Source organism: Mirounga angustirostris, unplaced genomic scaffold (genome assembly GCF_029215605.1).
Source record: "Mirounga angustirostris isolate CCGP_5_RB_7025 unplaced genomic scaffold, mMirAng1.0.hap1 SCAF_3, whole genome shotgun sequence".
Taxonomy (NCBI): domain Eukaryota; kingdom Metazoa; phylum Chordata; class Mammalia; order Carnivora; family Phocidae; genus Mirounga; species Mirounga angustirostris.
The window spans coordinates 152,893,660-152,908,441 of record NW_026991711.1 but is presented as its reverse complement, the minus strand read 5'-3'; the positions used below and the strand labels follow the sequence as shown (position 1 = coordinate 152,908,441).

General features: G+C 41.0%; 1 protein-coding gene across 4 annotated transcripts in view; it reads right to left on the bottom strand.

Annotated features, from left to right (window-relative positions):
* Window positions 1-2,219: 2,219 nt before the first annotated feature.
* MYO1B (myosin IB) overlaps window positions 2,220-14,782 on the bottom strand; it is a 184,324-nt gene continuing 171,761 nt past the window's right edge. For all 4 annotated transcript variants that reach the window (XM_064586837.1, XM_064586838.1, XM_064586839.1 and 1 more), the window contains 5 exons: window positions 13,250-13,356; window positions 10,822-10,954; window positions 10,303-10,455; window positions 8,675-8,802; window positions 2,220-4,127 (listed from right to left, as the gene is read on the bottom strand). In XM_064586837.1, the coding sequence (XP_064442907.1) occupies window positions 4,004-4,127; window positions 8,675-8,802; window positions 10,303-10,455; window positions 10,822-10,954; window positions 13,250-13,356 (645 nt within the window). In that variant the 3' untranslated portion in view covers window positions 2,220-4,003. The remainder of the gene's footprint in view (window positions 4,128-8,674; window positions 8,803-10,302; window positions 10,456-10,821; window positions 10,955-13,249; window positions 13,357-14,782) is intronic.

Genomic DNA, 14,782 nt, shown 5'->3' with positions numbered 1-14,782 from the left:
ATGTTGTTGTCTATCCTATTTAGACCAAGAATTTTGAACCATATTCTAATTACCATAATTATACTTAATTATATGAATTTGAGAGTTCTCACTCAGCATACTAATTGAGATGGCATAATAAAACCATTTATCCTCCTAGGTATCAGCCAAATCCTCCATACTGACGAGGTGCCTCTGATTCTCAGAACTCTTGGCCCTGGTGCTTTGGTATCATGGAAATACCCCACAACCCCTGCGATATGAGAAAAGGTATTCAAACTCGAGCTCAAGGTTTTACATCCGAGTACCAGGTCCAAGTTATTATTCCAAGAGTGGGGAACCCAAGACTGTAACCAGTCTATTTAGATAGTCACTTTCCCATGTTGCTTCTTGCCCCATGGTATGTGGAAGTCGAAGTCAAGGATAGCGTGTCACCCACACTGCAAACTTGGGAACGACCATGGTCTGATATTTGGTACTCATTACCTCGTTACTTTTTTTCAAGCACAGTTCTCTCTTCATCTGGGCCTACAGGTCACTCCAGGGGCTGGGCAACGAAGTGGTGGCTGAGAACAAGTTAGGGCCGTGTGGCCAGGCCAGAGCAGAAAATGTGGAGTGCCGCCAATACTTCCATTCCCCATTGCAGGACAGGGGCAGAAATTCAGAGATAAGGGAATACCAGCTGCTCCCCCATTATAATAGGGCAACGGCACGGTTTGTCACTAACCGCTAGCCAGGCACAGGGGGCGGGCGGGAAGCACGGGTAGGGCCGGCCCGAGCTGCGCGGCTAGAGACGCTCCAGGCCAGTTCCGACACCCGAGGGCTGCAGCAGAATCACCTCCCAGAGGACTTGTTAAGACACATGGCTGTGTAGCTGCCGAGAAGCGCTGGTATTTTTCTTGGTGGTTCTCAAACTCCAAGATGCTTAATCACCTGGTGATTTTCTTGTAAGCGCCTATTTCCAAGCTCTGCCCTGGAGATTCTGATTCAGTTGGGAAGGGCTATAGCCCAGGTATCTGCATGGTTGTTTGGTTGAGTTTTAAAAACAAGCTTTCCTTGTGATTCTGACCCCTCTCTAATCTCATGACCAAAGACCAGGGTTTCATATTCTATTTCTGAGCTGAAAATCTCAAAATAATTGCTTGCAACAATTACATTTATCCTAATCACTAGCGCTTGCTCCCTATGGGGAAAAAAAGGAGGCAGGGAGGGGGTGGGGGGACGGAGTAATGGGGTGATGGGCATTAAGGAGGGCACGGGATGTAAGGAGCACTGGGTGTTATAGAAGACTGCTGAATCACTGACCTCTCTCTCTGAAACGACAGTAGTATACTATACGTTAAGTAATTGAATTTAAATTAAAAAATTTAAAAACAAGGCATCGCTACATGTACTGAAAACATTAAGAACTCTCACTTCCGGTCTGTATTGTTCAAGGGCGCTCTCCCCAGCTGGCGGGCTTGGTTTAGGAAACTCTGAGGAGGCACATTTCACCCTGGTGCACACAGAAGCTTTCTTGCTAAGGTTTGGAAAAGCTTTTTCAAGTCAAGTCACAACCCACCTAGAATGAATTTCGTGACCAAAAATTATTGGGTATTTCAATGACAAGACTAGAAGTGATGGATTATATGCAGAAACACTGTCATTTAAAACTACTTTGTAGAGATATTTTTAAATCCATGCAGAACACCTACCACAAAGTCTGAGATTAAATGGCTTCTCTATTGGAAATAAACTCTGGGAAATGTATTGTTGCTAACTGCTATTGTTGCTAATCATCATAATGAACAATCTGCAGAGACGGTATTTAGGAAAATTTAACAAGTAGACCCATGAAATATTGGTCCTCTCTGTCGTGGACTTAAATTTCCATTTGGGAAACAACCCAGTGATGATCAGGAGGGGACTGGATAAACTTATCCATACAACAGAAGACTGTGCCACAGTCAAAAAGAACAAAGATGGGCACCTGGGTGGCTCAGTTGGTTGGGCGACTGCCTTCGGCTCAGGTCATGATCCTGGAGTTCCGGGATTGAGTCCCGCATCGGGCTCCCTGCTCAGCGGGGAGTCTGCTTCTCCCTCTGACCCTCCTCCCTCTCATGTTCTCTGTCTCTCATTCTCTCTCTCTCAAATAAATAAATAAAATCTTTAAAAAAAAAAAAAAGAACAAAGAGCAAAAAAGACAAAGTAAAGAACAAAGTCTATATAAAGTATTAGCTTTTGTCTACTAAAGCAGGAGGTAAGAATCTATATTTTTATTTTGTTTTGGAAACATATGCATAAAGCTGTGCAAAAGCAAGTAAAGACAACGGTTAACTTGAGAGGGGGCATGGGAACTGAGCAGATGAGGGAACGATGGGATGGAAAATTTGCATTGTATTTCTATCTATCCTTACTTGCACGTTGAACAGTGTGAATGTATTACATATTTTTTTAAACATTTTTTAAAAACACCTCAGTTCCAGATTTCTAATCACCTATTTCAGGAACTACCAATCTACCGCTCTAGGTACATGATGCGGTAGACTGAGAGAAAGTAATGCTATCCTCTACCAGCACCAATAAACACAAAGGCTTCTGAGAATTTCTTTATGGGAGCGATTTTTTTCAAGTTCAAAAATTAAAAGAAAGTGCCCCCCCCCCATACTTTCAATGAATGTTTCTGGTTTATAAAAGGTCAGTGAAATTCAATTACACAGAAAACATATAATGTTTGAACGGTAAAGCCTTTCGGTGCAATATTACATTGACACACAACATGAGAACATACCTTGAAAAACAAAAATACAGTTGTGATCCAGGAAATGGCACCAAATTAGAACAGTTTTATTATTTAACATACCAATGTATATACATTATCCTCCCAAATAAGAAACAATTTGATTCCAAAGTTTAAAATGTAGTTTCCAAAAATGAATCCTTATTGTAAATTTGGAAAAAAAAAAAAAAAAAGTCCTGCAAATTAACATACACAATTTTGATCCTTGACTAAAATATGCACCCTGTACCAATCACCCTCTCCTACAAAATGTATATTATAAATAAAACTTTCAAAAAAGATCTTGGATGTTTATTTCACATCATACAGAATGCTTGCCATTATCTGAAAGGCTTTCAGCCCTTGACTGTATTAGCTGTTTAAAATATTTACTCAAATTTGGGTGAAAACAACACTCTGCAAATATTAGCCTATGTAGGATCATATATGAGGCTTACCAGAAACAGGAAAATATAATCTTATTGGACTACTTCTGTCACTTTTTCTACAATAAGAATGACTCTGTTTTCTACTGTTAAAAGCAACGACAAGAGCCGAACAAATTAAAAGTCCTGTTGCAATGTCAGTTTTCTCTTTTCAAATAGAAACCACATGTAGGGGCATTTTACCCGGTCATACATTTCTACTTCCTAGGACCAAGCCCTTCTTGAAGTGGACTGGTTAAGATCACACTACGGGATTCGGAATAATGCTGTCCATCAGCAATAGGTACTGTTTTGGTTTCAACGTCTTCAACCTCTCTTAGCCCTAGTCAGGACAGCACAAGCCAGCCAGATGCCGCGGCCTGAAAAACAAAAAGGCTTCCTAGTCAGTTTTCACGCCATCCAGCACCGTGCCTAGCAAAGAGGAGGCACTCAATAAATATTTGATGAACGAATGCAACTACCGCTTGGGACCATTTCCTCTACTTAGAAATAGTAATGATTTATGAGCAATATGCTGATCGTGGGTACACAGATCTAACATGATGGCTAAACAAAGAACACGTATGACATGGCAGAGACACTGTTAGCTTCTATAATCCTGTCCCAGGACAGACTGTGTAATTTAAGGTTTAAAACTATTCCAATAATAAAAATTGATTAGTCAAATATTTTTTTTTTTTATTTTGCCAAGGGTCTCTAACAGTATTAGCCTTTGGCAATTCCCAAACATACAATGAATCCCAAACAAAACAAAACAAAACAAAACAAAATTGCACTGTTACAAGGAAACAAGTCCGTGAAAGCAGAGAGGAGGAGCCAGTTAAGGAACAGCGACTTCCAGGAGACGGTTGTTTTTTCGTTTGCACGTTGGGACACTCCCATTTTTCTGGTTGCCCTGAATAAACTTCACACATACTTTATCCTGTCTGAACTGCACCAGGAACCTAGAAGAAGAGAATAGGACAAATTAGAGAAAAGCACACACACAAGAGCGGATGATGATACTAACATGAGCTTTTGTTTCTTAATGGATAGTGACCTTGACAAACATTCCTACTTTCTTTCAGCACTTCCTGAAGTCACCACTTAGCCCCAAGGAAACCGAAGTTCATTAACTCACCATATTCCAGCAAGGGGAGAAGGCCTAAGAAGAATTATTTCCATGTTCCAAATGGAAAAAAATCTCCCATTTTTCTCCATTTTTGCATAGCAAAAATATAAGCTGGGGGTCGGGTCCTATTAAATTATCGCCAATTTCAGAAAATGAAATGAAAAATTTCAGGAAAGGGGTCTAGAGATCCTCCAGACTATGATTTCCAGACACTGGTTACTCACCTATTTCCTAAACAATTTTTGTTATATCCACATACTATGCTAATAGTTGTTTCTATCATAAATAAATGTTTCAAAATAGCTATGGAGTAATAATAATAATAAAATCACAAGTTCAATCTGCCCCTTAATGTTTTTCGATATCCACCAAATGGATATTAAATGGATATTAAAATATATATATAATTTATATATATACATAAACTATAAAGTTTACAAAATCTATCAGTGTACACCCAAAGCCCCCTCTTATCCTACCCGTAGTATGTGTGGGACACCGTGGGAAACCATATTCTAGTCCGAATCTTTCCTGTCACAGACCGTCAGGGATCAAGTACTTGTCCGTAAGATTACCCATCACACCTTCCTACCACACACATACCGCCTTCCTCCTGGGCTGGGTGCTGGCTGGGTGCTGGGGGGGGGACACCCAGACCTATCCAATGAGGTCCTTGCCCGCAAGGACAGCATATTTGCGGAGGCAGGAGAGTGGCATGGCTGGTCCAGAACCCAGGCTCTCCCAGCTCAAAGCCAGTGCTCTTCTTTCCACCAAAGAGTTACAGCACAATGTTACCACATATCCAGTATGCTTCTCAGGGAACAGTTTTCTGAGTTGTTGGCATATAGCTGAGTCACTCTACCAACCATGTGACAGACTACACGCTCACTGGATCCACCCAAGTGCAAACATCAAAACAGCTCTGTTCTGTGCACATTAGTCTCAGTGTCAAGGTCTACAGAGCCCGTGCTTTGCAAACATTATCTACTGGACTGAAATGTGACACATAAACTCCTGATTTATCAGTTGCTTTAGCAGGATAGTACTTCCGAGCTTCTAAATAGGCTGTTCCTTTTCAACTTGAAGGCACTGAAAAGAAAGAGCTATCATTCTAAAATCGCATCACAGATATAGATACTTATATCTACGCACCTCAAAGAAAGAAAGCACCTTTCAAGTCTAATGCCAATACACACATTTAAAAAATCAGATATTTTGACATTTTAATTTTCAAAGACTACTTTTAGTATAATAAAAGTATAGGGAGTTCTTTTCCCCATAACTTTAGCACTGGCTGTCTTCATGTTCACGATTCATGAGTGCAATTCACTCCAGAAACAACAATAATAGCGAAGATACACAGAGTATTTGCCATGCACGGCACTGTTCTTAGTAAGCTACATATATTAACGCAACTTTGAAATAATCCTATGAGGCAAGTAATGTTTCTATTTCATAGAAGAGAAAACTGAAGCATGGCCTACAGGAAGGACACGGTACTCAGAGAATCATATTCTCCAGCAAACAATAATGTTGAACGCATCCTTTCATAGCATCAATACTAGCAAGAACTTCACAGCGAAAAGAATTTAGATGATTCGATTTAAAATATTCGCAGAAACAACTGTACCAGTTAAAATGATACGTCTGTGTGTGTATGCATGTACATATATGCACATGTGTTTAAAATGTTTAATAGAACAAATTCACTTTGGGTTTTTTCAACACGTTCAGGACTTCATTTTTAGAAATTTTTTAGAAGTATTACACATTTAAAGTCATCCTTAAAATGCAATCTATTTATGGACTGAAAGGTTTGGGAGTTGAAGGACTGGGAATTACAAAGGAGGTTAAAACTGCTCTAAGGAGTAAATAGGACTTTGCCTCTCCTCCTGGAAATCGACATCCAGTTTATCCAGAATGGCTATGGAGACTGGGTTTGTTAAAATAATTACTTCTACTTCTGAGAAGGACACGCTGAGGAAGGTTTTGGTCACTGAGCTGCACACCGTTTATAATACTAATCTGTAGAGCCGGCACTGAAATGGATTAAAGCCACTTACGGCTGAAAAAAATACATGGGCAGGGGTGCCCATGACTTTATCAAATTTTGTTTAAATTTAAAATGTTCTCCAAGGAGGCGTATAATCCCTGCTCATGAGCTCTCAAGGTCAGGAAACGGGCTCCCTGGGCCCTTGCTCTGCCCCACAGCTCCCTTGCTGCCTGGGCAGGGACCCACCATTGCTACGCGGGGTTCCATCAGCTACTCTGTTTCTGTGAAACCAACCAACAATTAGGAACTGGAGAAAGAAAGGTGTTATGGACTGGTTTACAATGCTACCAAATGTTTTCTTTTCTTCACACGGCCACCCTGTCAACTTGCACGCACACAAGCATGTTTACTGCAAGCTGACACAACCAGAACATCATACCCCACCCCCCCTGCCCCCATGACAAGGCAGGGTCTCTGCCACCCACGAGCGAACTCTCCCACAATCATGTGCCTCACCCACAAACCGTGAGAACCACAGAAGGGGCTCTGTGGTTGATTCTGTATGAGGAACACAGCTCACGCTAGCCCGCCCAGCCCCTCAGGAGAGTCATGATGTACGACAGGATGGTGCATCTGGGAAGAGCTGTAGTAAAGAAGGATTATAAATTTCTACCAATGAATACTTTCTTCACAGCAGAGGCAGTGTTCTTAGAATACCAGCTTGGGAAATGCTTTAAAAGTAGCAATCCTTTGTGCCCTGGATGTTGACGTGGCTTTCTCTGTAAAGACAGCCTCGTTAATGGGGTGAGCCAACCAGGAGGCTGCGTCATCCATGTACCAAGGAGCTCCTGCCTCTGGAACAAACAGAATCTTCCCAGGATTGGTGGGAATGATCAGTTCCACCAAAACTGAAGCCCTGCATCTCAAGCTCTAACAAATTTCAGCTAAAGGGAGTTTAAAGTTCTAACGGGCCCTAACAGTTTAAAATCTTAGCTGACTGGAGCATGACTAGTCATTATATTTTTTTTCCCCTAATATGAGAAAGGATCCAATGACAAAAGTTATCTAGTCCAAACTGCAATTTCCAATGTAGAGGATACATAAAGGTCAATCTCCCACCAACTTAAACATCATTCTTAATGTACAATGAGAACAGATGATGGACCTAAGGTTTTGTAAATCCCAAAACATCAAGGAAGGTTAGTCTGGCTTATGCAGGGATAAGAATGGGTATGAAATTATTTTAGAAAGAATTTTAGAGGCACCATCAGCATCACCAGGGAGCTTGTTAGAAAGCAGAGCCTCAGGCCCTGCCATAGGCCCGCTGCATAGGAACCAAACAAGATCCCTGAGTGATCTGTTTGCACATTTAGGCTTGAGAAGCACTGACCTAACCTATCACTCATTCTGAAAGAGCTATTTAAAAAAATTCCTCAGTGATTTGGTTAAAAAAAGGCGTCACAAATATAACACATCCAAAACAGCACTCTTGACTTCACGCCCCCTGGCCACCCCCAAACCCCTCTTTCTTCAGTGTCATCTATTGCAGTAAATGGTACCACCATTTGGGCTGAAGCCCCAAACCTAGCATCTAATCTGTTAATAAGTCCTCTTGTTTTCCTCCAAATTACATTTGGAATATGACTACTTCTCACTACCTCCCACTCCCATCCTAGCCTAAGCCACATCATCCTAGACAGCTCAGAGAAGCTCCTAACTTTTTTCTGCTTCCACTCTTGCCTGCCTAGAGCTATTTTCCACGCTGCAGCCAAAGCGATCTTTGAAAATCACAAATTGGATCATGCCGCCCCCTTGCTTAAATCCCGTAATGGCATTCCATCATCCACAGTAAAATCTCAGCTCCTTAGCTAAGCTCCTCCAGCTCTACATGGCCGGGTCTCCGCCTGTCTCTCCCGAGTCTTTTCCTACCATTTCACTCTGCCACTTTCACTGCTGTCTCAGGGCCTTTACACCTGCTGTCCTCTGCCCTGGAAGGCACCTCCCGGGTTGTTGCCTGGCTTGCTCCCTTGATTCCAGTCTTGACTCAAATGTCACGGCATCAAACAAGGCTCCCTGACCTCCCTATCAAAAATAGAGCACCCTCTGGCCCTTACCCTGCTTTGTTTCCCTCCACAGGCACTTGTCACTAACCAAAGTCATATCTCCTATTTCTTATTTATGCCTATTTATCTCTTTCACCAGGATGTCCGGGACATGAAGGCAAGGACTAGACCAGCACCATTCACTGCCCATCCACCATTTAGAACAAACCCCAGACACACTCGCTGCTTAAAGGGAGCGGCTGTATAAACAGATGAGACTGAAGTGCTCGACTACAGCAATAAAGCTAAAAGTGAGACGGCACATTCAAACGATTATGTACATACTCATCAGAAATTTCGATATTGAGCTTCTGTTTGGTTTGGCTGAGAGTCGTCCGATACAGCTTGGTGGCCATTTCAATCAGGTGATCACTGCTGAAGAGAAAGTCTCCTTTACTGGCTGCTTCAGACCCCTGCAAGGACAAAGCAAGAGGTAGACTATCATAATTAAGGATAGCTGAGGAGGTAAATGTTTACAAGCTTGGCTGAACACGTATTTACAGTCTCTTGAAAACATCAGCTACTGGAGTCCACTCTTCCAAATAAACGATAACAACAAAAGCGGCATTTCTTCCAACTTGCTCCGAGCACTCTTAGTAAGGTTACCTAACCTTGTGCTACCCAAAAGTTGGTAGATGGACCAGAGGCACCATCAGCATCACCGGGGAGCTTGTTAGAAAGCAGAGCCTCAGGCCCTGCCGTAGGCCCGCTGCATAGGAACCAAACAGGATCCCTGAGTGATTTGTTTGCACATTCAGGCTTGAGAAGCACTGACCTAACCTATCACTCATTCTGAAAGAGCTATTTAAAAAAATTCCTCAGTGATTTGGTTAAAAAAAAAAATAAGAACAACAACAACAACACTCCCAACAAATATCCGAGGGCAGTGACTCTTCACCTAAGCTACACAGGGAGCTTGCAAACAGTAGGATGGTTTTGTGCCCCATTCCAAGAAACTCTGATCTGGTGGGAGTGGGGGGTGGGTGGGGTATGGCCTGGGCATTAGCATTATAAAGTGTAATCAAAGTTGATAATCACTGTCTTAGGATTGGATATGCTGCTTTTAAGTTAAGACCCACAGGAGGGAAAACAGGCTGAACTGAGCATAGAGGATTTTCCTAAGCGTAGAAGCAGCAAGACAGGTGGGCCACCAACTAGATGCATGTCCCTAAATATGATTCATATTTGCTGACATCTACTTATTCAGGGACTATTTATTATATGGTAGGCACCATACATAGTGTCTCATTTACTCCTTATAACAACATTATGAAGTAGTACTAGTATTCTCTCCATTTTAAAGAGGAGAAAAAGTACGTAGGCACATGGAAGTTAAATGACTTGGCCAAGGTCACTGTAAAGTTAGTGAGACCAACTCCAGAGCCTGCATTCTTAGCTACGCCATTCAGATCAGGAGGTCCTAGGTTAAACTAAAAAAGCACAAAACATTAAAAAATCTTTAGGTCAAAATTATTAGGCAATTGTTTTATTGTGGTTGCCTTCTTTAATAAAAAACTCACAAATTAAAGATGAACAAAGGGACATTTACTAAGTTGGTATATAGAATAAACAACAGGAGGAAGCATAAAATTTCCTGATATTTCCATGGTTTTTCTCAAAATAATGCACATCACAGTGAGTGCATACCAAAGCTGCTCAGTGAAATTAGAACTCAATGAACAAGTTAATAAATGTGATTAATCAATGCAATTTCAGTTAATCAATTTCAATTACTGAAAAACCAAGCCTGAGATTTTATGTGAGAGTGAATATAGCCAAAATCTGCAAATTAAGGTTATAATGTATAAACTTCAAGTAATAACATTCTTCAGATGTGGAAAATTTTAATTCAGTGGCTCAGAGATTGGGAAAATGCAGAAATCTTTAGGTCAAATCAATAGTTGAACCTTTACCTCTTTGAGGTGGACAGCAAAGAAGCCATCGTTTTGTGAGCTCATCGATACTTTGGTCACATCCACCAAGGGAACCTCTGATTTGATCTGCCCGGACTTTTGATCAGCAAGAAGGAGATTATTATTTGTTAAGAGGAAAATCCGAGATGTGCTCTAAAACAAAACAAAACAAAACAAAACAAATAAGGATGTAAAACCAATGATCAAAAATACCCCAAGTGGGTCCATGAGTTTTAAAGCATTCGTTATTTGCAGAAATGCCCATTTGATTCCGTATCTTTCAGCACACATACCTAGGTAAACTGAGAACACACTAAAAACATAGACAATAGATCTTAAGTCATATAAGTTTCAGAGAACAAGCAAAATTCCACCTAAACTTAAAGGTAAGGGGAAGCAGCTCCCTTTATAGGAACTCTGCTGAGAATATGAAAGGCAAATCGGAATAATCAGAAAACGAAAGATGACTGTCCCAACTGATAAACACTTCTTACAGGTCTTCAGGGTTAGCATTTTTACCTTCCCATTGGCACGGTTAATTTTGTTCACAACTTCAGCAATGATAATCTTTTCTTCAATGGCATCCTTGAGTTTCTTATACTTGGGATTCTTGTTGATTTCCAGGTAAGCTCCTTGGAATGGCTGCCCAACGCTATAGGAAAAAATTCCCTCACATTAGAAACAGTACCGGATGGAGGCATTACTGGAGAAAGGTAACACGTCAGCTGATTCTGAAGCGCATAACTTCATCAAAGTTAATTTTATCCATTTTATTCGTGTCCTAAATACAAGTTGGAAATGAAACCTGGAACCTACTTTAAATATACTTTTGATGGGATCATGGCATTTTGTAGGTAGCACTTTGATAAAAATCTTATCGTCTGGAACAATCAAGCTAGAAACCAGTCACAAGAAAGAGAGTCAGGACCCACGTGCATGATCTCATGTGAAGGGAAAGGCAATTCCTTCTAATCTGGTAATAGAAAGTTAACAGCTGCCCACAAAGGACTTTTAGTGCCTTTCAACAATATGTGGCAATGGAAAAAAGGGCACAGATCATTACCAACACCTGTTTCAAAGGGAAACTTTATTTTCTTGCAGAGAATAAGAAAACCAAGAGGCCGTCCAGGGGAGCATAGATCCAGAGCGAGCACTTTAGAAGAGAACTACAGAGCACTTAATACTATCATGTAACTCTGGCTCTAGATCAGGCCTTTCCTCCAAGGACATGCCCCTAAATGGACAAGGTAAACATTCAGAACCAGAGCGGTTTTCTTTCAGACAAACTCCATCTTGCAAGCAGCACAATCATGTACTAAGATGCCCATTTCCCTAAAGGCTTGTGGGGTGACACTTTCAGGGAAGCCTCTTCCAAGACACCAAAAAAAAAAAAACCCCACACATACACACACACACAAAAACCACCCCAAAAAACACAACCGTGGCTTCATTTTGAGCTATAAAGTTCTGGCAATTTGCAAATACAACTTTAAATGCTTGTGTTGTGGGTGGAGGATCAGGGAAGAAAACTCCACATAGGTGGTCAGTGTTTCATGGCTCCCAGCATATAAAAGGCTGACACCCACCACAGCGTGAGGGTGTCACTATTCCTCCCCTCCGACTACTGCTGGCTGAGCGCACCACCATCCCTGAAAATGGACAGAATTACCCCAGAAGGACTTGGCTTGACGTTAGTATTTGTTTCCTGTTGTTCACATTAAAACATGTTTTTAATAATAAAAAGTGCTAAGAGCCTTTGAATTTGTTTCTTCACAAATGTATTTTTCTCTTTCCAGTTTCTGAAGTGTCATCCACAGGGATTGTTAATTAAGACAATTACTCTACAATTTAAAAATCTATAAAGAAAAAGTTAAATGAATTAGTTGCTGGAGAGAGTATATAGGCCATTTTCATGTCTGAATGTGCTTTATATAGCAGGCACTTTGGACAACTTTGGATTTAGATGCTACGTTCGACTCAAAGGGAGTACAGACCATCAGCTAACCCAGCAAGTTGGGTCATTTAAAATATTTAAACCACATGAGCCTGGCAACAATGTTTATTTCAACTTTTCAAAGGAAGAGCTTTCAATTGTGTGTAAAGACACTGAGAATATAAACACAGCATATGTAATACATGTGAATATACTTAGCATATAATGCTTTCTCATTTCTAGGCCATCCTTTGGGAGAAGCTAAAAGTTGTTAGAGATTTGGCTTGAAATTGTCCAATCTAACTTTTTTTTTTAGAAACATTGGATGAAAAAGGGGTATGAACTCTGGGGGAGAAATGATGAACTTGGGAGATGTAAGGATATTCAGGTAAGCGGTCTTTACCAACGATTTCACTTGGCAAACTTAACTGGTGTTCCTTCTTTTATTGAGCACTTGGTGTCTACAATAAAGGAACAGATCTGACTGCACAGGCCGCTAACATCGTACCCAAGGACTTAGCCAAGCGAAGGCCATCACAGACCAGGACTGCGGCAATATTCAGAGGGTGATGGGTCACTCTTCATTATCATGCAAATGAGCCTGACCCAGCTTGTTCGAGTAAGACTGGAATGGGATGACAGTAGATTGCCCACAGAAATTGATCCCGCAGGTCTCTGAAAACAATGGAGAACTAACAGGAATTTACAATGTAAATTTATCTTAATAGCCTATGTAATTTGTATTTTAAAGGACAACTTCTAATTATTTAGAGAAGTGTTCAGGCTAACGCCAATGAAGTAAAACCAACAAATGTAATCTCATTTCATTAAAGTATGCTATGAAAGCCATTGCCCAAATGTGTTTATGTGTATTCATATCCAGCTGATCATAAAATAATTCATAAAATTAAAAACCTCTCGTGGATTACTAAAATCAAACTCAGCTAGACCTACAAATACATTTGAGAAACTTTTAAAATGCTGACTTTTATGGGTAAAGCAAAGCCATAATACCTAGATGGGTATAAAGCCTTCTTGTCTTTGAAGAGTTCACTGGCTTCTAGTTTTTCTTCATAAATAAGTTTCTGCTGGTCTGTGAATTGGTCCCTGTATTTTTTACACTGTGAGAAATGAAAAAGGGGAGGGAAAAAGATAATCACTTATATAAATAAATCTTTATTCATTCTTAAATATGCTAAGTCCATTTAACAGCATCAAGAGTAAGACTAAATGTGTACAAATACCCATTTAAAAAAACCAAGAGCATTTTTCCTTTCTGGGTTTTAAAAGGTCGGTCTTAGAAAATGTCATAAAAACTATTGTTTGTATTGTGGAACTTGGGATGCTTCTTCAAAACACACAGGGCCTTGCTGCGTGGGTCCTGCTGGGAGTACTGATCCTCCCACTATGATGTCAGCTTCCCCCCAATCCTTTAATCCTTATTAGTCTGTCACACTCTTTCACAAAGACCCGCAATAACAACAACACTGTACATTACAACTCACTGCACACATTTACACACACACAGACAGACAACGGACACAAAAGCTTCATAAGACAATACTTTCAACACGTCCTGTACCCCATTATTTTTATTCTACCATATTTCATTTTACAACCCTGGTCAGTAATCTACTAAAAATTGATTTCATGACTCACAAACATGCTACAACCATTGGTTGGAAAAATCCTTCTCCGCACCCCCCACTACCATCTTAAAGTGTGGACATGGGACCTGAGAAGTCTCCCCTCCACCTGGATTCTGAGATGGCACTGGAGGGAGACAGGGGGTGGCTGGAGGGGCAGGCCAGGTTTTTAGATGAACTCGAAGAAATTCAGGTACAAATGCAGCTGAGAGCCACCGATATAATCGTATAAAGGCACGTCAGCATTGTTGGCCGCCCTTTCAGGACTAAACACATCCCTCTCATTCTTTACCCCCAACGCAAGGGAGGTACGGGCAAGATTCAGGGGCCAGGAGCCAGTGGGGAGCAGAGGCAGAGCAGACCCCTGGCATGAGAGGCTCCCCATCGTTATTCCTGAAAACAGTTCCACCGTCAGACTCCAAAGGGGGGGAGATGAGCACGGAGACATGATGCATCTCACCGAAGTGACTCACTAAGCGAGGGGACGGAAGTGAGAGTCTAGTTCCACATGTTGAGCGGGTACCAATATGACACTAATCAGTGATAATGTCACTCTGCATATGTGACTCTGGTAAGGGACAAGCCTACAGTGCCCGGTAGAAAAGAGCTTCCTGGGAGACATGTCCATCAATCATTCACTTACTAACTAGAAGCCCTTCGACCAATGATACTTGTACAGAGCTAGCATTTAATACATCAACTGACCAAATTATTAAAATAAAGTCAACATCTATACAAGTATCCCATGTACTCACGCTGGGCAACACCTAAACAAAACAGGATGTTTTCATAAAATTAAGGAAGCTAAATTATAAGCCATTATCCAATAGATTTCCAGCTTCCCTTTAATTCAGGTAGAGGGAAACTTGAATCTCTCGAATGTCTCGTGAGGCACTCTAAA